The sequence below is a fragment of the Tachyglossus aculeatus genome, chromosome 3, assembly GCF_015852505.1.
Source record: "Tachyglossus aculeatus isolate mTacAcu1 chromosome 3, mTacAcu1.pri, whole genome shotgun sequence".
NCBI lineage: Eukaryota > Metazoa > Chordata > Mammalia > Monotremata > Tachyglossidae > Tachyglossus > Tachyglossus aculeatus.
In genome coordinates this window covers 17249893-17274811 of record NC_052068.1, presented here as the reverse complement: position 1 = coordinate 17274811, position 24919 = coordinate 17249893, and the positions used below count along the sequence as shown (strand labels likewise).

Sequence of the window (24919 nt, the reverse complement as noted above, 5' to 3'; positions counted from 1 at the left end):
TTTTGAGCTGGCTCCAGATGGTTACCCCTGCACTTTATTTGTCCATATTTATTCTATTTATTTTATTTTGTTAATATGTTTTGTTTTGTTTTGTTATCTGTCTCCCCCTTCTAGACCGTGAGCCCGCTGTTGGGTAGGGACCGTCTCTATATGTTGCCAACTTCGACTTCCCAAGCGCTTACTACAGTGCTCTGCACGCAGTAAGCGCTCAATAAATATGATTGAATGAATGAATGAATTCATCATTAGCTTTGCACCTTGCTGCCTGGACCTTATCCAGTGAGCCGGGTATCCCAAGAATCTCACACCAACGACTTCCTTATCCAGCGAGCAGGTTATCCTAAGAATCTCATACCTCCAACTTCCTTATCCAGAGAGCAGGTTATGCTAAGAACATCATCTCAGCAAATTCCTTAACTGGTGAACAGGTTATCCCAAAAATCTCATGCCAGCAAATTCCTTATCCGGCAAGTCAGTCAACCTAAGAATCTCATACCAGCAGGTTCCTACCCTGGCCAGCAGGTTATCCTTAAAGTCTTATTGGAGAAGCAGCGTGGCTCAGTGGACAGAGCACAGGCTTTGGAGTCAGAGGTCATGGGTTCAAATCCCAGCTCTGCCAACTGTCAGCTGTGTGATTTTGGGCAAGTCACTTCACTACTCTGGGCCTCAGTTCCCTCATCTGTAAAATGGGGATTAAAACTGTGAGCCCCCTGTGGGACAACCTGATCACCTTGTAACCTCCCCAGCGCTTAGAACAGTGCTTCACACGTAATAAGTGCTTAACAAATACCATCATTATATTACCAACCCTCAGTCCTGGACCACCTTCTCATCCATCATGCTTGAGCCTTGTGACACACTACTGGTAGAATTCCAGAGATCGGGCAAATCTGACCCATTTCAAACTCATCCTCATCTGCTATAACTCTGCCCTCTCCTCCACCCAGCAACAATGTTTCTCCAGCTTTACTGACTCCTTTTCCCATTACCGCCATCAGCTGTTTCATTTTTTTTAACTTTAAAAAATCTTGTCCCCTCTCTTCTGCCCTCTGAGACTGTTATTTATCATATATCACCAAGTATCATTATTTATAATACTATTAGCTTCCACACACAGTAAATCCTTGATAAATACTTATGCTTGATTGATTGACAGCACAACACATACGAAAAGATACCTAACTTTACAAATTGTATTTACTAGCATTTCCCAAAATCAGGCAGTTGACTCAGTTTGAGGTGAATAAAATACAGTTAACTGATGAATAAAATCAATCTCCATGGGAATATTTCCTTTGCCAAAACTGAGGGAAATAAAGCAAGCATCCAAGAAAGAGATTTTGACTTCATACTTCTATTCACTCATGGCCAGGTCCTATCCAGGAGCATTCTATTTCAACAAAGAAGCTTCAAGCTATGAAACTAATTACTCAAAAAATCAAGCTACCTATTCTTTTGGTAGCTAGATTCAACCTCTTTGAGAGCAGGGATTGTGTTTATTAACTCCACTGTACTCTTTCAGGCACTTAGTACAATTTCCTGCACACAGTAAGCACTTGATAAAAGCTATTGATTGATTGCTAGAATCTAATGAAACCCAGTTTTTTAGGTCAGATAAGTAGGACTATCATTCAGTGGGTTACAAGTACCTGGTATGAAAGACCGTCTATCATCTTTCCATTCACTGCTAGGATAATATCCCCAACTTCCATTTTTCCATTCTCCTCCGCTGGCTGCCCAGGAAACAGCCTCTTAATTCTCACAATGTCGCTTCTGAGGTGATCTGAGCTCTCTCTTCCCATCTGCAGAAAACTGAACCCCAGACCACTGGAGTTCTTTGTCAGGTTGATTTCAAAGGTGTTATCTGGATGGCAAACAGTTAAAGGCATATCTCAGTTGAGTTTGGCGCAGAAATTATTTCACAAATTACTGTAATCAACTTCCAAATGGCAACAGGAAAGACAGTTCATTAATCCTCTTTTTTTAAAAAAAGTTTTGCAGAAAATATTGCCTGCTTTAGATCTATTTTTTTTTTTTTATCACATTTAACAGTCAGGCAGATCAGGATTCCATAGTTAAATTAAGGTAAAGGCTGTGTAACGAACCCAGTGATTGAGAGTATCAATCCAGATAATTCAGACAAAAGTAGATCCCAAAGTCATTAGTCATTAAACATTTTACTTTGCTTTGGTTGAGTGCAGTTGGCTGGAGACACTAAAACTCAGCTGCATCAGCCCTTCAGCATCACTCCCCAAACTGAGATTTGGTTAGAAATAAAAAGTGAAACCAAGCTCTCTAGCTTCCCTCAGTAAAAACTGGTCTGTAATTCAGAAAGTATAGAAACAGTGTAAATAAAACTTTGAAATGTGGATAAAAAGCCTATGAAATGCTCTAGATGAAGTCTTCTTACAAAGAAATTAAGACCACAAGAGCTTCATATTCCAACTTATCAAATCCTCTCTTAGAGAATCAATCCTCAGCACTTACATGTAATTCAATTTATTCATTTGTATTAATTTCTGTCTCCTCCTCTAGACTGTATGTTTGTTATGGGTAGGGAATGTGTCTACCAACTCTATTATGGTATAGTCTCCCAGTGTAATCTCCCAATTAGTATAGTGCTCTGCACATAGTTAATGCTCAATAACAATAATAGTGGTATTTATTAAGCACTTAGTATGTGCCAAGCACTGCAGTAAGCACTGGGGTGGATACAACAGAGGGACAGAGTCCCTGTCCCACATGGGGCTCACAGTCTCAATTCCCATTTTACAGATGAAGTAACTGAGGCACAGAGAAGTGAAGTGGCTTGCCCAAGGTCACACAGCAGACAAGTCGTGGAGCAGGGAATAGAATCCATGACTTCCTGACTTCCAGCGCTTAGAACAGTGCTTTGCACATAGTAAGCGCTTAATAAATGCCATTATTATTATTCCAGGCCCATGTTCTATCCACTATGACATGCTGCTTCCCTAAGTAAACTTGGTTGACTGGTTGGTTGAATCAAATGAATGCCAAAGAGGAATTCATTTATTTATTTATGCTGACCTGATTTACAATAGAAAAATACAATAAAATAAATAAATAAAACAAACAAATAAATAAATAAATAAATAAATAAATAAATAAATAAATAAATAAATAAATAAATAATAAATAAATAAAATAAAAAATACAATAAAAAAGAGAAATCATTCCTAAATGGCCAAGGTCAAATCATGACTTTTACAGCAATCTGATATTCCTTTATAGGTAAACATTTCCCTTAGAGAAGCAGCCCGGCCTAGTGGATAGAGCTTTAGCCTGAGAGTCAGAAGTATCTTCCTTCATTCATTTATTCGTATTTATCGAGCACCATACAGAGCACCGTAGTAAGTGCTTGGGAAAGTACAATACACCAATAAAGAAAGAAAATCCCTGCCCATAAGGAGCTCATAGTCTAGAGGGAGGATAAAGATATTAATGAAAATAAACAGACATCAATCTAAATAAATAAAATTACAGATTATATAAGTAATTGCTGTGGAGGCCCGGGGGAAGAGCAAAGCGAGCAAGTCAGGGTGACACAGAAGGAAGTGGGAGGTGAGGAAAAGTAGGGCTTAGTCTGGGAAGACCTACTGCAGAGAAGCAGCGTGGCTCAGTGGAAAAGAGCTTGGGCTTTGGTGTCAGAGGTCACGGGTTCAAATCCCTGCTCCGCCAATTGTCAGCTGTGTGACTTTGGTCAAATCACTTAATTTCTCTGTGCCTCAGTTACCTTATCTGTCAAATAGAGATTAAGACTGTGAGCCCCCCGTGGGACAACCTGATCACCTTGTAACCTCCCCAGCACTTAGAACAGTGCTTGGCACATAGTAAGTGCTTAATAAATGCCATTATTATTACTGGGTTCTGGATTTGAATCCTGACTTTGCCGCTTGTCCACTGGATAACCTTGTGTAAATCACTGAACGTCTCTGTGTCTTAGTTACCTTATCTGTTAAATGGGGATTAAGACTGTGAGCCCCATGTGGGACATGGGCTATGTCTAATCTGATTAGTTTGCACCTCAGTGCTTAGTACAGTGCCTGTCACATAGTGAGCGCTTAACAACCAACATAAAAAAAGAAAATAAATAATCAATCAAGTGTACTGAGTCAATCAGATAGGCAATAGCTATAATATTCTACACTATCAATCATATTTATTGAGAACTAACTGTATGCAGAGCACTGTACTAATCACTTGGGAGAGTACAATATCATAATATAAAAGAGTTGGTAGACTTGTTCTCTGCCCACAGTGAGTTTACTGTCTAGAAGGGGAAATTGATTTTACACTAAATTTACTCTAAATTAATTTTAGTTTTAGTTTAGAGTGAGTCTATGAGCACGTGCTCTTTGTGGGCTGGGAATGTGTTGGATGTCGGTTTATTTTTATATTGTACTCTCCCAAGCGCTTAGTACAATATTCTGCACACTGTAAGCATTCAATAAACATGAATGAAAGAATTGAATACTAGATTTCATTTGTAATAAAACCGCGGCAGTGGCATTTGAGACAAAACACATCATTCTACCCTTTAAATAATAATTATTCAGCAGATAAGCCAACCATCAAACACTGCTCACCCCCAAGTCCCACTAAACTCAGGGAAAATCCCTGTTGAAGTTAAGGATAGGCTTAGCTCTCTACTAATTTTGGCACAAAGCATTTTTAATAAATGGCTCGTTAGTATGGCTTCAGTTCCACAGGGAAAGACATCCATTTCCTTATTTTCCTGCTTCCATTTTCCACTTAACACTTAAAGGACTCATTTTCCAAGGATCCTTTATTTAGTTCCTTCTTCTAAAACTGCATAAGGAAAATATGACAATAGTAACACTGAATTCCCCTTTCTCTCACCATCTGTCACTAAGAGACGGTCCCCGGGGTTGTCAAACAAGGTTGTTGCCAAGGAAACAGCACCGCATTCATCTTCCTTTCTGTCATCAGCAGATGGACATTGCTCCTCAGCTCTGTGGTCTCTTCGCTCTAAAACCAGCCTCGCAACCTATAAATTGAGCAGATTCAATTCCTACATCAGCAGGCAAGTGTGAGATGTGTGCCTCATCCTAGCCAACAAATCCTTTTTGATTTGGAGATGGCTCAGAGAAAGCATTTAAGCAGTTTAGGCTGCGCACAAATCTCCCTAGATCCTTTCCCTAAATCATCTCCAGAAGGGGTCCAATTAGGCTTTGGTAGCCAAAAGTCCTCTTGGAGGTCCCAGCTAGGGAGGTCGTTGACCATCTCTACCTACCTCAAGACCCCAAACAAGTCTCTGAGAAGAAGCAGCGTGGCTCAGTGGAAAGAGCCCGGGCTTTGGAGGCAGAGGTCATGGGTTCAAATCCCGGCTCTGCCAATTGTCAGCTGGGTGACTTTGGGCAAGTCACTTCACTTCTCTGAGCCCCAGTTCCCTCATCTGTAAAATGAGGATTGACTGTGAGCCCCACGTGGGACAATCTGATCACGTTGTATCCCCCCAGTGCTTAGAACAGTGCTTTGCACATAGTAAGCGCTTAACAAATGCCATTATTATTATTATTATTATTATTATGTTGGTGCCCAGAATCCAGGATAAGGGCTTAGCAGGCATGAACCCTAAAGGGAAGCTTGGATTTTCTCCTCTGCACCTTTTGGACCAAACTCACTGCCACTTTCCATGTTGCACAAATTGTATTAAGGGTTGACAGCTGTGGAGACTGATCATCGTTTCCTTTCAGAACTCCTCCAGGCATAAATAATAGCAATAATATTGGTATTTATTAAGCACTTACTCTGTGCCAAACACTGTTCTAAGCCCTGGGGGAGATACAACCTGATCACCTTGTAACCTCCCCAGCGCTTAGAACAGTGCTATGCACATAATAAGCACTTAATAAATGCCATTATTAATATTATTATGATTTTAAGCACTGGGGTAGATACAAGATCATCAGTTTAGGCACAGTCCCTGTCCCACGTGGGGCTCACAGTCTTCATCCCCATTTTACAGATGCAGTAACTGAAGCACAGAGAAGTGAAGTGACTTGCGCAAGGTCTCACCCCAGACAAGTGGCAGAGCCGGGATTAGAACCCACGTCCTCTGGCTCCCAAGCCCGGGCTCTTTCCACTAAGCCACATGGGCAAAGCTTCTAGCTTGATTCATGGTTTCTTGAGCCATGATCTGTTTCATCTCTTCTACTTGGTATTTCCTTGGCCAGAGAGGACAGAATTGGCTTTCTGGTGACCCCCAAGGTGACATGTGTATTCATTCATCCAAAAAGTACTACTGAGTGAATGAATGAAGGGTCTCCACATGTCACTCCATCCCTACTAGGGTCCAATTGGAATGGGCGGCAGGAAAGGGCTGGTGTTTTCTGGATTGGCGTGTCTGGACACTCCTGCAACTGTTGACGTTCTTGAAAAAACAGTACTAGCTCGCTATTGCCTAAAGGCCATATCACAGTGTAGTGGATACAGCACGGCTCCACCACTTGTCTGCTGTGTGACCTTCAGCAAGTCAACTTCTCTGTGCCTCAGTTACCTCATCTGTAAAATGGGAATTGAGGCTGTGAGCCCCAGGTGGGACAAGGGACTGCCTCCAAACCCATTTGCTTGTATCCACCTCAGCACTTAGTATGGTGCCTGGTGCTTAGTAAGTGCTTAATAAATACAATAATAATTATTATTCTTATTAGCACTAATCCCGGTTCCACCACTTGTCTGCTGTGTGACATTGGGCAAGTCACTTCACTTCTTCTAGACTGTGAGCCCACTGTTGGGTAGGGAATGTCTCTATATGTTGCCACCTTGTACTTCCCAAGCGCTTAGTATAGTGCTCTGCACACAGAAAGCGCTCAATAAATACGATTGATTGATTCACTTCTCTGTGCCTCAGTGACCTCATCTGTAAAGTGGGGATTAAGGCTGTGAGCCCCATGTGGGACAACCTGATTACCTTATGTCTACCCCAATGCTTAGAACAGTGCTAGGCACATAATAAGCCCTTAATAATTATAATAATGGCACTTATTAAGCACTTACTATGTGCAAAGCACTGTTCTAAGCACTGGGATGTTACAAGGAGATCAGGTTGTCCCACGAGGGGCTCACAGTCTTAATCCCCATTTTACAGATGAGATAACTGAGGCAAAGAGAAGTTAAGTGACTTGCCCAAAGTCACACAGCTGACAATTGGTGGAGCCGGGATTTGAACCCATGACCTCTGACTCCAAAGCCCGAGCTCTTTCCACTGAGCCACTCTGCTTCTCAATAAAAATACCATCATCATTATTATTATTATTATTATTATTATTATTATTATTATTATTATTATTATTAGATTCCCAGGCCTGTGCTCTATCCATTGTGCCATGCTGCTTCTCTAACCGCTTCAGGCTTTGGTCTAGAGTGCAGCACTTTCATTTGGAAACTGTCTGACTGATTGTGTTCTACTGTATCTTCTCAAGTGCTTAGTACATTGCTCTATATACATTAAGTGCTCACTACCTACCGTTAATTGACTGACTCTAATTTGACTGTCCTACCTACTCAAAAGGAGGTGAGGAAAATAGGAGAGATGGCTAAGGAAGAGTTCCCCTTCCTATTCCTTGCTGTTTGCACCAGTTCGCACCCATTGCCATTGAGGAGCAGTGTGGCTTAATGGATAGAGCATGAGTCTGGGAGTCAAAAGGACCTGGGTTTTAATCCCAGCTTTGCCACCTGTCTGCTCTGTGACCTTGGTCAAATCACTTCACTTCTCTTTGCCTCAGTTCCCTCATCTGGAAAATGGGGATTAAGACTGTGAGCCCCACGTGGGACAGGGACTGTGCCCAAACTGATGATCTTGTATCTACCCCAGCGCTTAAAATCATAATAATATTAATAATGGCATTTATTAAGTGCTTATTATGTGCATAGCACTGTTCTAAGCGCTGGGGAGGTTACAAGGTGATCAGGTTGTCCCACGGGGGGCTCACAGTCTTAATCCCCATTTTACAGATGAGGTAACTGAGGCCCAGAGAAGTGAAGTGACTTGCCCAAAGTCACACAGCTGACAATTGGCGGAGACGGGATTTGAACCCATGACCTCTGACTCCAAAGCCTGGGCTCTTTCCACTGAGCCACGCTACTTCTCTGAACACTTACATATGTTTGTACATATTTATTACTCTATTTATTTATTTATTTTGCTTGTACATATCCATTCTATTTATTTTATTTTGTTAGTATGCTTAGTTTTGTTCTCTGTCTCCCCCCTTTTAGACTGTGAGCCCACTGTTGGGTAGGGACTGTCTCTATATGTTGCCAACTTGAACTTCCCAAGCGCTTAGGACAGTGCTCTGCACACAGTAAGCGCTCAATAAATACAATTGATTGATTCTCTGAACACAGTCCCTGTCCCATGTGGGGCTCATAGTCTCAATCCCCATTTCACAAGTGAGGTAACAGAGGCCCAGAGAAGGTAAGTGACTTGCCCACAGTCACACAGCAGACAAGTGGTAGAGCCGGGATTTGAACCTATGACCTCTGACTCCAAAGCCCGGGCTCTTTCCTGTGAGCCACACTGCTTCTCAGCCATGTTACTTCTCAAACAGTGCCTGGCACATAGTAAGCACTTAACAAATATGAAAAATTGTGCCAGTGAGAAGCTGTGTGTCCTACTGGGTAGTGCAAGGGCCTGAGCGTCAGAAGGTCATAGGTTCTAATCCCCGCTCCACCACTCGTCTGCTGTGTGACCTTAGGCAAGTCACTTCACTTCTCCAGTGCTTCAGCGGCTTTAATTCTCAGCTCTTTCATAGAAGCAGCCTGGTCTACTGGATAGAGCCCAGACCTAAGAGTCAGGAGAACCTGGGTTCTAACCCAGCCCTATCATTTGTCTGCTGCCCCTCAGTTCCCTCATCTGTAAAATGGGGATTAAGACTGTGAGTTCCATGGGGGACAGGGACCGTGTCCAACTTGATGTTTCATTCATTCATTCATTCAATTGTATTTATTGAGCGCTTACTGTGGGCAGCACACTGTACGGAGTGCTTGGAAAGTACAATTGGGCAACAGATAGAGACAATCCCTACCCAACAACGGGCTCACAGTCTAGCTTGTAACCCTAGTGCTTAGTACAATGTCTGGCACACAGTAAATGCTTAACAAATACCATAAAAAAGCTCTTTGGAGTGGGAATCGAGCAGAAAATGCATGGCATTACAGCTCACTCACCTGGCCCGAGCTCTTGAGAGATTCCACAGCCTGTTCATGAGTGACGCCACACAGGCTGACTCCATCCACTTCCAGCAGACGATCACCTAAGGATGGGGAAGCAGCAAGTGTCGGTGACAGTGAGAACCTCCAACCTCTCTGTGCTCCTAGGACAGCATGAGCTACTGCCACTTACAACACAGACTCTCTACTTAATAATAATAATACTAATAATGGCATTTATTAAGCGCTTACTACATGCAAAGCACTTTTCTAAGCGCTGGGGAGGTTACAAGGTGATCAGGTTGTCCTACGGGGGGCTCACAGTCTTAATCCCCAGTTTACAGATGAGGTAACTGAGGCACAGAGAAGTTAAGTGACTTGCCCAAATCACACAGCTGACAACTGGAGGAGCTGGGGTTTGAACTGATGACCTCTGACTCCAAAGCCCGTGCTCTTTCCAGTGAGCCACACTGCGTCTCTACTTAAACCTTCCCTCCTATAGTCCCAGTGCCAAAATAAATGGGGGAATCTGCTTATAAACTGTCCTTTGCCAGTGGTGAAGTTCTACCCCTGAATAATCAATCAATAGTACTTCATTCATTCATTCATTCATTCAATTGTATTTATTGAGCGCTTACCGTGTGCAGAGCACTGTACTAAGTGCTTGGGAAGTACAAGTTTGCAACATATAGAGATGGTCCTTACCCAACAGTGGGCTCACAGTCTAGAAGGGGGAGACAGACAACAAAACAAAACATTTAAACAAAATAAAATAAATAGAATAAATACGTACAAGTAAAATAGAGTAATAAATATGTACAAACATATATACATATATACAGGTGCTGTGGGGAGGGGAAGGAGGTAAGATTAGGGGGGTTGGGGAGGGGGAGGTTGGGGTAGAGGAAGGAGGGGGCTCAGTCTGGGAAGGCCTGAGCACCTGAGCACTTACTGTGTGCAGAGCACTATACTCAGCACGTGAGAGAGTACAACATAACAAAGGTGATAGACACATTCCCTGCCCACAACAAGCTTACAGTCTAGAGGGAATACCATGTGAAGAGAAGCAGTGTTGCCTAATGGAAAGCGCATAGCCCTGGGAGCCAGAGAACCTGGTTTCTAATTCCAGTTCTGCCACTTTTTTCTGCTGTGTGACCTTGGGCAACAATTCAATCAGTTGTATTTATTGACCACTTGCTGTGTGCATCATCATCAATTGTATTTATTGAGCGCTTACTGTGTGCAGAGCACCGTACTAAGCGCTTGGGAAGTACAAGTTGGCAACATATAGAGACAGTCCCTACCCAACAGTGGGCTCACAGTCTCACAGTATGCAGAGCACTGTACTAACAGCTTGGGGGAATAGAGTTGGAAGACACATTCTCTGCCTACAAGAGCTGACAGTCTAGTAGGGGGAGACATCAATATAAATCAATTTTTTTTTGATAGGTACATAAGTGTGCTGGGCAAGTGATAACTTCTCTGTGTTTTGGTTTCCTCATATGTAAAAAAGGGATTCATTACCTATTCTCCCTCCTACTTAGATGGTGAGCTCCATGTGGAACCAGGACTGTGCTCACCCTGATGTTTTCTATCTCCCCCAGAATTTAGAACAGTGCTAGGTGGTATCCTAGACTCATCTCTCATTCATGTAATAATAATAATAATGATAATGGCATTTGTTAAGCGCTTACTATGTGTAAAGCACTGTTCTAAGCACTGGGGGGGGGGGGATATAAGGTGATCAGGTTGTCCCACGTGGGGCTCCCAGTCTTAATCCCTATTTTACAGATGAGGTAACTGAGGCTCAGAGAAGTTAAGTGACTTGCCCAAGGTGACACAGCAGACATGTGGCGGAGCCGGGATTCAAACCCATGACCTCTGACTCCAAAGCCTGTGCTCTTTCCACTGAGCCGCAGTTCCTTTAACTCTCAGCACCTTGAGAAGCAGTCTGGTCTAATGGATAGATCACAGGCCTAGGATTGGGGAGAACCTCGGTTCTAACCCAGCTCTGAAGCAGCGTGGCTCAGTGGAAAGAGCCCGGGCTTTGGAGTCAGAGGTCATGGGTTCAAATCCCGGCTCTGCCAATTGTCAGCTGTGTGACTTTGGGCAAGTCACTTACCTTCTCTGTGCCTCAGTTACCTCATCTGTAAAATGGGGATTAAGACTGTGAGCCCCCCGTGGGACAACTTCATCACCTTGTAACTTCTCCAGCACTTAGAACAGTGCTTTGCACATAGTAAGCGCTTAATAAATGCTATCATTATTATTATTATTATTGTCTGCTGTGTGACCTTGGACTAGTCACTTAACTTCTCTGTCCCTCAGTTCCCTCATCTATAAAATGGGGATTAAGACTGTGAGCTCCATGTGGGACAGGGACGGTGTCCAACTTGATTAGCTTGTAACCCCAGTGCTTAGTACAATATCTGGCATATAGTAAGCACTTAATAAATGCCATAAAAAAGCTCTTTGGAGTGGGAATTGAGCAGAAAATTCATGGCATTACGGCATTCCATATTCACTCATTTCTACCTTTTTTATGTTATTTGTCAGGCACTAACTATGTACCAGGCACTGCATTCATTCAATCGCATTTATTGAGTGCTTACTGTGTGCAGAGCACTGTACTAAGCACTTGGGAAGTACAAGCTGGCAACATATAGAGATGGTTCCTACCCAACAGTGGGCTCACAGTCTAGAAGGGGGAGACAGACAACAAAACATATCAACAAAATAAAATAAATAGAATAAATATGTACAAATAAAATAAATAGAGTAATAAATATGTACAAACATATATACATATATACAGGTGCTGTGGGGAGGGGAAGGAGGTAAGGCGGGGGGGATGGAGAGGAGGAGGAGGGGGAGAGGAAGGAGGGGGCTCAGTCTGGGAAGGCCTCCAGCACTGGGGTCGATGCAAGCTAATCAGGTTGAATATGGGGACAACCTGATCACCTTGTATCTACCCTAGCACTTAGAACAGTGCTTTGCACATAATAAGTGCTTAACAAATACCATGATTATTATTATTATTATTACTATGTCCCACACGGGGTTCAGTCTTAATCTCCATTTTACAGATGAAGTAATTGAGGTACAGAGAAGTGAAACAACTTGCCCAAGGTCACACAGCAGACAAGTGGCAAAGGCAGGATTAGAACCCAAGTCCTCTCGGCAGAGATATCATCCCCGTAGCCAGCTCTCGCCCTCAGATTCACACACGGGCTCCAGGAGGATTGGTAGCCAATGATGCTCATTGGCATTATGGAATCTGAGCTGAGTGGGGTGCAGAGGTGGGTGAGAAGAGAGAATGGGGTTCAGGGTGGAGTGAGTGGAGCAGGTGAGGTGCAGAGTACGAGAGGACATGGTCCTATTACCTCAAGGCACCTTGTCCCCTCAAGCCGGAGAATGTGAGTATAATGATAATAATAATGATGGCATTTGTTAAGCGCTTACTATGTGCAAAGCACTGTTCTAAGCACTGGTGGGATACAAGGTAATCAGGTTGTCCAAAATGGGGCTCAGTCTTATTCCCCATTTTACAGATGAGGTAACTGAGGCACAGAGAAGTTAAATGACTTGCCCAAAGTCACACAGCTGACAAGTGGCGGAGCCAGAATTAGAACCCAGGACCTCTGACTCCCAAGTCCGGGCTCTTTCCACCGAGCCACGCTGCTTCTCTACCTCCTCATGCTCACGCTCCTATCTCACGCTCCTTCCCCCACCAATGACCCTCTCCCCTGTAGATATTTGGGAGTAATGAAGAGGATCTTTCAAGCCAACCATTTCTTCTTTGTCCTTCAGCTGTGAGGTATTCTGTAGAAGGGCTATAATTTGAGGCTCTTTCCTGGCACTCAGCCCTCACCACCTCTTGTATTTATTTGCCAGCTCCCACACCTCGAGTCGTAGCCTGCAGGACATCAAGTCTGGGCAGTTGTCAATTTTGCCAGCCCCGGGGTGTAATCTTGTTCACGGGCATAGCTCTGCTCCATCGTCTGGTGTGCCATATTTTTTTCCTCATCCCATCTGCTCCATTGTGCAACCCACCCTCTCCACTCATTCATTCATTCGTATTTATTGAACGCTTACTGTGTGCAGAGCACTGTACTTAGTCCTTGGGGTCACTGCACTTTCACAACACCTCTAAAATATGTCCCTTCCGTTCTATCCAAGCTGCTACCACACTAATGCAAGCACTTGTCATGTCCCACATCAGGTTCCTTGCTGACCTCCCTGCCTCCAGCCTCTCCAGTTCATATTTCACTATACTGTCAGGTTTACGTATCTAAAAACAAAACAAAATCCAAGCTGCTACCACACTAATGCAAGCACTTGTCATGTCCCACATCAGGTTCCTTGCTGACCTCCCTGCCTCCAGCCTCTCCAGTCCATACTTCACTATACTGTCAGGTTTACATAGCTAAAAACAAAAAGAATTGTTCTGTACACATCTCATTCCTCCAAAATTTCCAACGGTTGCCCATCCATCTCCACATCAAACAGACACTTCTCACTTTAATCTTTAAGACACTCAAGCAACTCCCTCCCACTACGACTCAGCCCTAAAATCAATGTACTTACTAAGCCCTGATCTTGTCTTTTGTACAGTCGACCACTTGTTCACCCCCTCCTTCCTTCCTGGAACTCCCTCCCCCTTCATATCCCAGGCCCGCCACCTGTCTGCTGTGTGACCTTGGGCAAGTCACTTAACTTCTCTGAGCCTCAGTTACCTCATCTGTAAAATGGGGATTAAGACTGTGAGCCCCACGTGGGACAACCAGATCACTTTGTATCCCCCCAGCGCTTAGAACACTGCTTTGCATATAGTAAGCACTTAACAAATGCCAACATTATTATTATTATTATTATTATTATTATTATTATTATTATTATTATTATATGTGATAGACCACCAGTCTCCCCATCTTCCAAACCCTACTAAAATCTTATCTCTTCATCTCTAATCTTCCATATACTCTCTCCCTTCTGTACTGCCTATGCACTCTAGTCAGTAATAATAATATAATAATAATGATGGTATTTGTTAAGCACTATGTGCAAAGCACTGAATACAAGGTCATCGAGTTGTCCCACATGGGGCTCACAGTCTTAATCCCCATTTTACAGTTGAGGTGCTGAGGCACAGAGAAGTCAAGTGATTTGCCCAAAGTCACACAGCTGATAAGTGGCAGAGCGAGGATTAGAACCCATGACCTCTGACTCCCAAGCCCGAGCTCTTTCCACTGAGCCATGCTCTTTCTCCAAGTACCTGCTAAGCACTACCCCCGCCCCCACAGAATTTATATTCATATCCTTATACTTTGCCATTTTCCTCCTACCTGTAATTCATTTTAACATCTGTCTCCCTGTATATGGTAATATCCTTGAGGGCAGGAATCATGTCTACTAACTCTGAGAATTAGCATAGCCTAGTGGATAGAGCACAGGCCTGGCATTCAGAAGGACCTGGGTTCTAATCCCTACTCTGCCACTTGACAGCTGTGGGGCCTTGAGCAAGTCACTTAACTCCTCTGTGCCTCAGTTACCTCCTCTGTAAAATGGGGATTAATAACAATAATACTAATGGTATTTTTAAGTGCTTACTAAGTGCCAAGCACTGTTCTAAGCACTGAGGTAGATACAGGTAATCAGGTCATCCCACATGGGATTCACAGTCTTAATCCCCATTTTACAGATCATATAACTGAGACCCAGAGAAATGAAGTGGCTTGCCCAAGGTCACACAGCAGACAAGTAGCGGAGCCAGGATTAGAACCAACATCCTCTGACTCCGAAGCCTGTGTTCTCGCTACTAGGCCATGGGGCTTTTATAAAGGCTCAGCCCCACATGGGACATAGGCTGTGTCCAACCTGATTCACTTGTATCTACCCCAGAGTTTAGTACAGTGCCTGATACATACTAAATGCTTAATACCATAAAAACCAAAACTGGTATATCATACTCTCCCAAGAGTTTAATACAGTGCTTTTCACACAGTAAGCACTCAATAAACACCACTGATTGACTGACAGTGGATTTACTATGTCTCTGAGCTTGGTCTGGCCATTATTATTATTACTATTGTTATTATTATTAATGGTATTTGCTAAGTGCTTACTATGTTCCAAGCACTGTTTGCTAATAGGGCCTAATAGGGAATAGAATAGGGATACATTCTTCTGAATTTCTGGAATATGTGAAAAGGAAAAGACATTCCTACCTATACTATCATTGTTTTTATAGTCAGTTACCTCCACTGTCCTATATATATATATATATACATATATATGTATATGTGTGTGTGCATGTGTATTACATATAGTATATAATATATTAAATACTATGTATATATAATTTTATTTATTATTTATTTCTGAATAGTATTTTCCAAGAGCTTAGTACAGTGCTCTGCACACAGTAAGTGCTCAATAAATACAATTGAATGAACGAATGAATGAATGAATAGTCCTCCAAGTCGGAGGGCAGAGGGTTCTTCCCAGAATACATATGAACATATCTTCCCATCCTCAGGTTGAGCAGCCCTAGACATCACTACATTTTCTTCTAAGATCACAGAGAAAGTTTCTCCCAGTGGTCTTACCACCGGAGCATAGCTAATTCAATGAAACATAATCATTTACCGATTCTAATTTGTCCATCTTTGGCAGCTGGTCCTCCAGGAATGATGGATTTCACATAGACACCACCATGCTTCACATTGGTGTTTATGCTTCCCTGGAAGAGAAGATCACTTCAACGATTCCACATGAATGATGTGAGACTCATCACATTACCTAACGGCAGAAACTGCCTCAGTGGAAATCCATCTAGGAATCTTGAAACAAGTCACTGATTAACATTTCCAGAACTGTTTCAGAACTGCATTTTCTTAAAAGAGATTGAAAGCGATTTACAGCCCATGGGGAATTTACAAATGTCTTTTCATAGGGACAGAACTTGGCTCCCCCAACAATCAACTAACTCCATTACCATCCTCACTGTCACTAAAGTATAGAACAATGGACTACAGAGTAATTAAGCATGCTTTTCAACAAATAAGATCAACAGTGGTACTTACAGTCACACTGATTCCAAATGTCCCTTCTTCTTTAACCAGCTCCACGGAGTATGTGTTGGCAAGTGAAGCTTCCTATTTCACAAGGGAGTAAATAAATAGGGATATTGCATAGAACACCCATATAATGGGGTTCATCAGAACCCAGAAGGTAATGTATGTATGTTTGTATCTATTTATTACTCTATTTTATTTGTACATAGTTATTCTATTTATTTTATTTTGTTAATATGTTTTGTTTTGTTCTCTGTCTCCCCCTTCTAGACTGTGAGCCCACTGTTGGGTAGGGACTGTCTCTATATGTGCCAACTTGTACTTCCCAAGTGCTTAGTACAGTGCTCTGCACACAGTAAGTGCTCAATAAATACGATTGAATGAATGAATGAATGTATCATGAGCTGTATCTTCAGCTTGAACTGCACCTAATTATAATTATATTTGTTAAGCACTTACTATGGTACTTTGTTAAGTTCTTACTTCATGCCAGGCAATGTCCTAAGTCCTGGGGTTGATACAACACAGTCCCTTTCCCAGATGGGGTTTACAGTCTTAATCCCCATTTTGCAGATGAGAGAACTGAAGCACAGAGAAGTAAAGTGACTGGCCCAGGGTCACACAGCAGACAAGTGGAGGAGCAGGGATTAGAACCCACGCCCTCTGATTCCCAAGCCTCTGCTCTTGCTACTAGGCCACACTACTTCTCAGCTGCTTTTACTATGGGCAAAACACTGTCCTAAACACTGGGGAAGATAAGAGATAATCAGGTTCCTGAATCACATATGGACTCACAGTCCAAGAGGGAAGGAGACTAGGTACTGAAGCCCCCCTTTTACAGATGAACAAACCAAGACCAGCTGTGTGCCCAAGCTCACACAGCAGGCAAGTGGTGGAACTGGGATTAGAACCCCAGTCCTCCAAGACCCAGGCCTGTGCTCTTTCCACTAGACTCAATGGAAAGAGCATGGACTTTGGAGTCAGAGGTCATGGGTTCAAATCCCGGCTCTGCCACTTGTCAGCTGTGTGACTTTGGGCAAGTCACTTCACTTCTCTGGGCCTCAGTTACCTCATCTGTAAAATGGGGATTGAGACTGTGAGCCCCCTTGGGACCACTTGATCACCTTGTAACCTCCCCAGCACTTAGAACAGTGCCTTGCACGTAGTAAGCGCTTAATAAATGCCATTATTATTATTATTAGACAACAGTTCCACCACCCCCGGATTCTGTGTCAGCCGCATGTCAGCTTTAAAGACACCAATCTGAGTTTGTCAACCATCAGCACAATATGGGCCAAAGGTTCTCCAAAACCGTTCAGTCCATGTTTCCCCACTCCTCAAGAACTTGCATTGGTTGTCCTTCCACCTCCACTTCTACTTGTTTCGTTACCTGTCTACTCGTTTTATTTTGTTGTCTGTCTCCCCCCTTCTAGACTGTGAGCTCGTTGTTGGGTAGGGACCGTCTCCATATGTTGCCAATTTGTACTTTCCAAGCGCTTAGTACACTGCTCTGCACACAGTAAGCGTTCAATAAATATGACTGACTGAATGAATGATCTGCACACAGTAAGTGCTCAATAAATATGACTGAATGAATGATCTGCCCACAGTAAGTGCTCAATTAATATGACTGAATGAATGAATGATCTGCACACAGTAAGTGCTCAATAAATACGATTGAATGAATGAATGAACCTCCAACCAAAACTCCTTACCATAGGCTTTAAAACACTCAAATACCTTGTCCCCCTAACTTAATATTTCAACCTAGCCCTCACACTTCACTCCTCTAATGATAACCTTGTCATTATAACTTGATCTCATCTTTCCCACTGCGAACCTCTCACCCACATCATGCCTCTGGCCTGTATCACCCTCCCACTCTATATCTGACAGGTGATCACTCTCCCCACCTTAAAAGTCTTATTAAAAGGCCTTTCCTGACTAATCCCTCATTTCCTCTTCTCCCATTCCCTTCTACATCACCCTTGCACTAGGATTTGCACCCTTTATTCACCCCTCCCTCAGCCCCACAGCACTGATTCACATATTGGTAATTTATTTACTTATATTGATGTCTGTCTCCTCCCTCTAGACTGTAAGCTCCTATGGGGCAGGGAACATATCTACCAACTCTGTTATTTTGTACTCTCCCAAGCACTTAGTTCGGTGCTCTGTACACAGTGAGTGCTCAAGAAATACGACTGATTGATTGAAGTGGGAAGGAGAGAAGGAACGGGTCATCTGAGCAAAGATGACAATAATAATAATTCTAATAATAATAATTGTAGTATTTGTTAAGCACTTACTATGTGTCAGGGATTGTAGTAAGCTCTGGGGCAGATACAAGCAAATTCATTCATTCAATTGTATTTATTGAGCAGTTACTGTGTGCAGAGCACTGTACTAAGCGCTTAAATCAGGCACCGTTCCTGTGTCACATGAGGCTCCCAGCCTCCTATCCTCATTTTACCGATGAGATAACTGAGGCACAGAGATGCTAAGTGACTTGCCCAAGGTCACACAGCAGGCAAACAATGGAGCCGGGAAGATATGCACTAAGTACCTGAGTGCATTTCCCAGGCACTCAGAACACTGACTGGGTTCCTGGGCTTGAGAAGCTTGCAATGTCATGTGGGGAGGGTCAGGTTAAGCAAAAAATTCTCCCAAAACATGGGAATCTGTCTGCTCAATTTGACTTCATCTGATGCCGTTGAAAACTGGGCAGACCCGGAAACTGTCTGCTCACCAAAGCCACCTCGGCCGGGCTGGCATCCATCTGCAGCTTCTTACTTTCCCAGTATTCTCACCTGCCAAGTGAGAAAGCTCGTGGGAGTTCCCAACAACACAGTTCTCATCATCATTTGGTTCTACCATTTGGCATGTGGTTTTAGAAGCCAGGGAAATGTCCTGTCATTTTATTTCTTTTTCAGGAAAATAACTTGGACAAGTCCCTCTTCTCTCATTTTGTCTTTGTCTTACACTGTCGAGTCATCTCCGACCCATAGCAATGCCATGAACACATCTCTCCCAGAACACCCCACCTCCAACTGCAGTGGCTCTCATGTATCTATAGAGTTTTCTTGGTAAAAATAAGGAAGTGGTTTACCATTGCCTCCTTCCACACGGTAAACTTGAGTCTCCACCCTCGACTCTGCCCCACTCGCTGCTCCCCTCGCTGCTGCCCAGCACAGGTAAATTTTGACTTGTAGCAGATTGCCGTCCACTCACTAGCCACTGCCCAACCTAGGAATGGAATGGGTAGGCCTCTGCTTGACTCTTCCTCCCATAGTCAAGACTAGTAGAGGACTGGAAACTCTCCAGGAGCAATCACATTTAGAGATGGCTTAAAGGAGCTGACTTGGTAAGGAAGGGCCCCTGCCAATCCAAAGAAGATGGTGTTGGATGCAGGATGTTGGCCATTTCAGGGAATAATCAATCAATCAATTCTGTTTGATGAGTACTTATCTGTACAGGCCACTGTCCTTAAGTCACAATCCCGACCATACCGTGCAAACACAAAGGTTATCTCCTGTTGTGCTGTGTTGTTTAATTTAAGCTCCTCATCTATATGTAAGCTCCTTGTGGGCTGGGGATCCTGCCTATACACTCTAGTGCATTGTACCCTCCCAAGCAATTAGTTCAATACTCTGCACACAGTTAGCACTCGATAAATGTCATCGATTAGTTGACTGAGTTCAGTAGAGTTAGTAGACATGATCCTTGCCTTTGAGGAGCTTGTAATGTAGGCGTGAGAAACTGTGGCAGCTGAACGTGACTGAACTTCCCATTCAGGTGAGCTGTGGGAAAGTAAAAGTATTTCTGTTTGGCCAAGGTGAATGTTTTGCTAGGTCTGGACATAAATCAAACAAGCAGTGGTACTTATTGAGAGCTTACCATGTACAGAGCACTGTGCTTAGCGATTGGGAGAGTACAATATGATAGTTAGAAAACCCAAATACTGCCCACAGGGAGCTTAATGTCTTCAATCTCTAGAAGTGAGAAATTTTGTGGGAATAATTGCAGCCCAAAAAGAAGATCAAAGTGTAATTTATTTCTCCCCTTCTCAATGAACATTCAGTTCTATATAATAATAATAATGATGGCATTTATTAAGCACTTACTATGTGCAAAGCACTGTTCTAAGAGCTGGGGAGTTTACAAGGTGATCAGGTTGTCCCACGGGGGGCTCACGGTCTTAATCCTCATTTTACAGATGAGGTAACTGAGGCACAGAGAAGTTAAGTGACTTTCCCATAGTCACACAGCTGACAAGTGGTGGAGCTGGGATTTGAATCAATGACCTCTGACTCCAAAGCCTCTTTCCACTGAGCCAGCTCCTTCCCCATTCATTCATATTAATTCATATATGCATTAATTCAACCAACCGTATTTATTGAGCACTTACTGTGTGCAAAGCACTGCACTAAGCACTTATGGTAGTACACTATAACAACAGACACATTCCCTTCCCACAGTGAGCTCACAGTCTGGGGGGGGAAGACATTAATATAAATAAATAAATTACAGGTATATACATATGTGCCGTGGGGATTGGAGGGAGGATGAATTAAGGAGCAAGTAAGAGCAGACCAGAAGTGAGTGGGAGAAAAGGAGAGGAGGGCTAAGTCAAGGAAGTCTTCTTAGAGGAGATGGGCCTTCAATAAGGATTTGAAGTTGGGGGGAGAGAAATTATCTGTCTGATATAAGGGAGGGAGGGTGGTCCAGGCCAGAGGTAGGATGTGGGCGAGAGTTCGGCGGCGGGATAGACGAGATCGAGATACAGTGAGAAGATTAGTGTTAGAGGAGAGAGGTTTGTGGGCTGGGTTGTGGTAGGAGAATAGGTGATGTAGGGGGTGGCGTGCACATGCAGAAACACGCCCACACAAACACACACCAGGCAGAAGGTCCTGAATGGTACTTAGCCTCCATCTGTTAACAGCTTTGGAAAAGGCTGCTAATATAGGGAAGTGGTTTTATGGATAATAATAATAATGATAATAATGACATTTATTTATAGACTCACTTGCTCCCCTTTCCGTTTGCCGCTCTCGTACCACTAACCCACAGCCCTGGATCACTGCCACTGTCTGCCTCCTTCACTCTTATGCTCGAGCTGCCGAACGCTGCTGGTGAAGGTCTAAACACCATGCCAACCTCGTTCGCTTCAAGTTTATCCTTCCCTGCCTTAACTCAGCCCTCTCCTCTGCCAGACAAAACTATTTCTCCTCCCTTATTGACACCAATGCCCATCATCCCCGTCAGCTCTTCCGTACATTCAACTCCCTTCTCAGGCCCCTGGCTCCTCCCCCACCTCCTCCCCTCACCCCCAACGATCTGGCCTCCTACTTCATTAATAAAATTAAATCCATCAGGTCTGACCTCCCCAAAGTCACTCCTCATGATTCCCCAACCCCCCGGCGCTCAACACTCTCTGCTACTCTCCCATCCTTCCCAGCAGTATCCTCAGAGGAGCTCTCCTCCCTCCTCTCAAGTGCTACTCCGGTCACCTGTGCTTCTGACCCCATTCCCTCTCATCTCATGAAATCTCTCGCTCCCTTCTCCGCTCCTTAACTTTCATCTTCAACCGCTCACTCTCCACTGGTTCCTTCCCCTCTGCCTTCAAACATGCCCATGTCTCTCCCATCCTAAAAAAGCCCTCTCTTGACCCCACCTCACCTTCTAGTTATCGCCCCATCTCCCTCCTACTATTCCTTTCCAAACTCCTTGAACGAGTTGTCTACACGCGCAGCCTCGAATTCCTCAATGCCAACTCTCTCCTCGACCCACTCCAGTCTGGCTTCCGTCCCCTACATTCCATGGAAACTGCCCTCTCAAAGGTCACCAATGACCTCCTGCTTGCCAAAACAAACGGCTCATACACTATCCTAATCCTCCTCGACCTCTCAGCTGCCTTTGACACTGTGGATCACCCCCTTCTCCTCAACACGCTATCCAACCTTGGCTTCACAGATTCCGTCCTCTCCTGGTTCTCCTCTTATCTCTCCGGTTGTTCATTCTCAGTCTCTTTTGCAGGCTCCTCCTCCCCCTCACATGCCCTTACTGTGGGGGTTCCTCAAGGTTCAGTTCTCGAAAGTTCAGTTCAGTTCAGTCCCCTTCTGTTCTCGATCTACACTCACTCGCTTGGTGATCTCATCTGCTCCCACGGCTTCAATTAACACCTCTACGCTGATGACACCCAAATATACATCTCTGCCCCTGCTCTCTCCCTCTCCCTCCAGGCTCGCATCTCCTCATGCCTTCAGGACATCTCCATCTGGATGTCTGCCCGCCACCTAAAACTCAACATGTCCAAGACTGAACTCCTTGTCTTCCCTCCCAAACCCTGCCCTCTCCCTGACATTCCCATCACTGTTGACGGCACTACCATCCTTCCCGTCTCACAAGCCCGCAATCTTGGTGTCATCCTCGACTCCGCTCTCTCATTCACCCCTCACATCCAAGCCGTCACCAAAACCTGCCGGTCTCAGCTCCGCAACATTGCCAAGATCTGCCCTTTCCTCTCCATCCAAACTGCTACCCTGCTCATTCAAGCTCTCATCCTATCCCGTCTGGACTACTGCATCAGCCTCCTCTCCGATCTCCCAACCTCTTGTCTCTCCCCACTTCAATCCATACTTCACACCACTGCCCAGATTGTCTTTGTCCAGAAACGCTCTGGGAATGTTACGCCCCTCCTGAAAAATCTCCAGTGGTAACAAATTAACCTACGCATCAGGCAGAAACTCCTCACCCTTGGCTTCAAGGCTGTCCATCACCTCGCCCTCTCCTACGTCTCCTCCCTTCTGTCCTTCTCCAGCCCAGCCCACACCCTCCGCTCCTCTGCCGCTAATCTCCTCACTGGGCCTCATTCTCGCCTGTCCCACCGTCGACCCCTGGCCCATGTCCTCCCCCTGGCCTGGAATGCCCTCCCTCCCCACATCCACCAAGCTAACTCTCTTCCTCCCTTCAAGGCCCTACTGAGAGTTCACCTCCTTCAGGAGGCCTTCCCAGACTGAGCCCCTTCCTTCCTCTCCCCTTCCTCCCCCTCTCCATCCCCACCGCCTTACCTCCTTCCCTTCCCCACAGCACCTGTATATATGTTTGTATGTATTTATTACTCTATTTATTTATTTATTTTACTTGTACATATCTATTCTATTTATTTTATTTTGTTAATATGTTTGGTTTTGTTCTCTGTCTCCCCCTTCTAGACTGTGAGCCCACTGTTGGGTAGGGACCATCTCTATATGTTGCCAACTTGTACTTCCCAAGCGCTTAGTACAGTGCTCTGCACACAGTAAGTGCTCAATAAATACGATTGATTGATTGATTGATCAGATTGTCCCCACGGGGGGGGTCACAGTCTTAATCCCCATTTTACAGATGAGGTAACTGAGGCACAGGGAAGTGAAGTGACTTGCCCAAAGTCACACAGTTGACAATTGGTGGAGGTGGGATTTGAACCTGTGACCTCTGACTCCAAAGCCCGGGCTCTTTCCACTGAGCCACGCTGCTTCTCTTATGTAACTAAAGCTGTTCTAGAGAGTAAGCTCATCTTCTAGAACCCTAAGCTTGTTGTGAGGTGGGAATATGTCTGTTTATTTTTATACTGTACTCTCCCAAGCACTTAGTACAGTGCTCTGCACACAGTAAGTCCTCAGTAAATACGATTGACTGACTGACTTTGTGTTTGAAAATGATGACACTGATGGAGGAGGCCTCTTGGAGCAAGCAAATGTGGCTGAAAAGATGGACATAGAGTCATCACATCCTTCCACACTGTTGTAACTAGGGCTAGATTTTGTTGCATCAACGGATCTAGCCCACCTGAGGCCCATCTGTCAATGATAATTCTGAGACAATGGATCCTCAGGCTCCACATCTTTTCTCTGTCATTCCCTTTTTCTTCAATGATAATAATGATGGCATTTATTAAGCACTTACTATGTGCAAAGCACGGTTCTAAACACTGATGATACAACCCTCCATTTTTCAGGGGGCGGTTTTATCATTTTCCACAAGATGGTGGGTGGGGATTACCTTCAGGTTGATTCCGGCAATTGATGGAGTTGAAACTTGAGGTTCCAAATCGGGGGTTAGATTCCAAGAGAGAGACATTTCAAGTTCATCAATATTTATGTCTTGCTCTTTGGAGTGTGCTGAACTGCTGCCTTGAAGCCTGATCGCCCCACTGTCTGCACAGGAGAACTCGGAGCCTTTCCTTTGTCCAGTCTTCTCCTGTGCTGTCTCATCACAGGTGCCTACAAAAAGAAGTCACTGAGAAGTTCCAATTCCAGAGAGCTGGAGAGACTCCAGACATCTACCTGTGTATGAACACAGAGCTTCCTCTTTTCAGAGAGGGTGTTTCTTGGTCAGAAACACCTTTATCAAAAGACCCACAATTGTTTTCCAGAGGAGTTCGATGGCTTTAAGTCTTTTTTCTTTCAGTATTTATCTTTAAATTATATATGACAAATTACTTATTTATTTGTATTTTTGTCTGCCTCCCCTTATATCAAGCAGTCGTATTTATTGAGCGCTTACTGTGTGCAGAGCACTGTACTAAGTGCTTGGGAAGTACAAGTTGGCAACAAATAGAGACAGTCCCTACCCAACAGTGGGCTCACAGTCTAGAGTCTAGAGTC

The 24919-nt window shown here is 44.0% G+C and overlaps 1 protein-coding gene across 1 annotated transcript in view; it reads right to left on the bottom strand.

Moving 5' to 3' along the window:
• Window positions 1-24919, bottom strand: part of FRMPD2 (FERM and PDZ domain containing 2) — a 145877-nt gene that overhangs the window by 6754 nt on the left and 114204 nt on the right. The window contains exons 21-26 of the mRNA XM_038744340.1: window positions 24315-24535; window positions 16281-16352; window positions 15844-15937; window positions 9214-9299; window positions 4882-5029; window positions 1650-1864 (exon numbers count right to left, since the gene is read on the bottom strand). Coding sequence (XP_038600268.1) covers window positions 1650-1864; window positions 4882-5029; window positions 9214-9299; window positions 15844-15937; window positions 16281-16352; window positions 24315-24535 — 836 coding nt within the window. The remainder of the gene's footprint in view (window positions 1-1649; window positions 1865-4881; window positions 5030-9213; window positions 9300-15843; window positions 15938-16280; window positions 16353-24314; window positions 24536-24919) is intronic.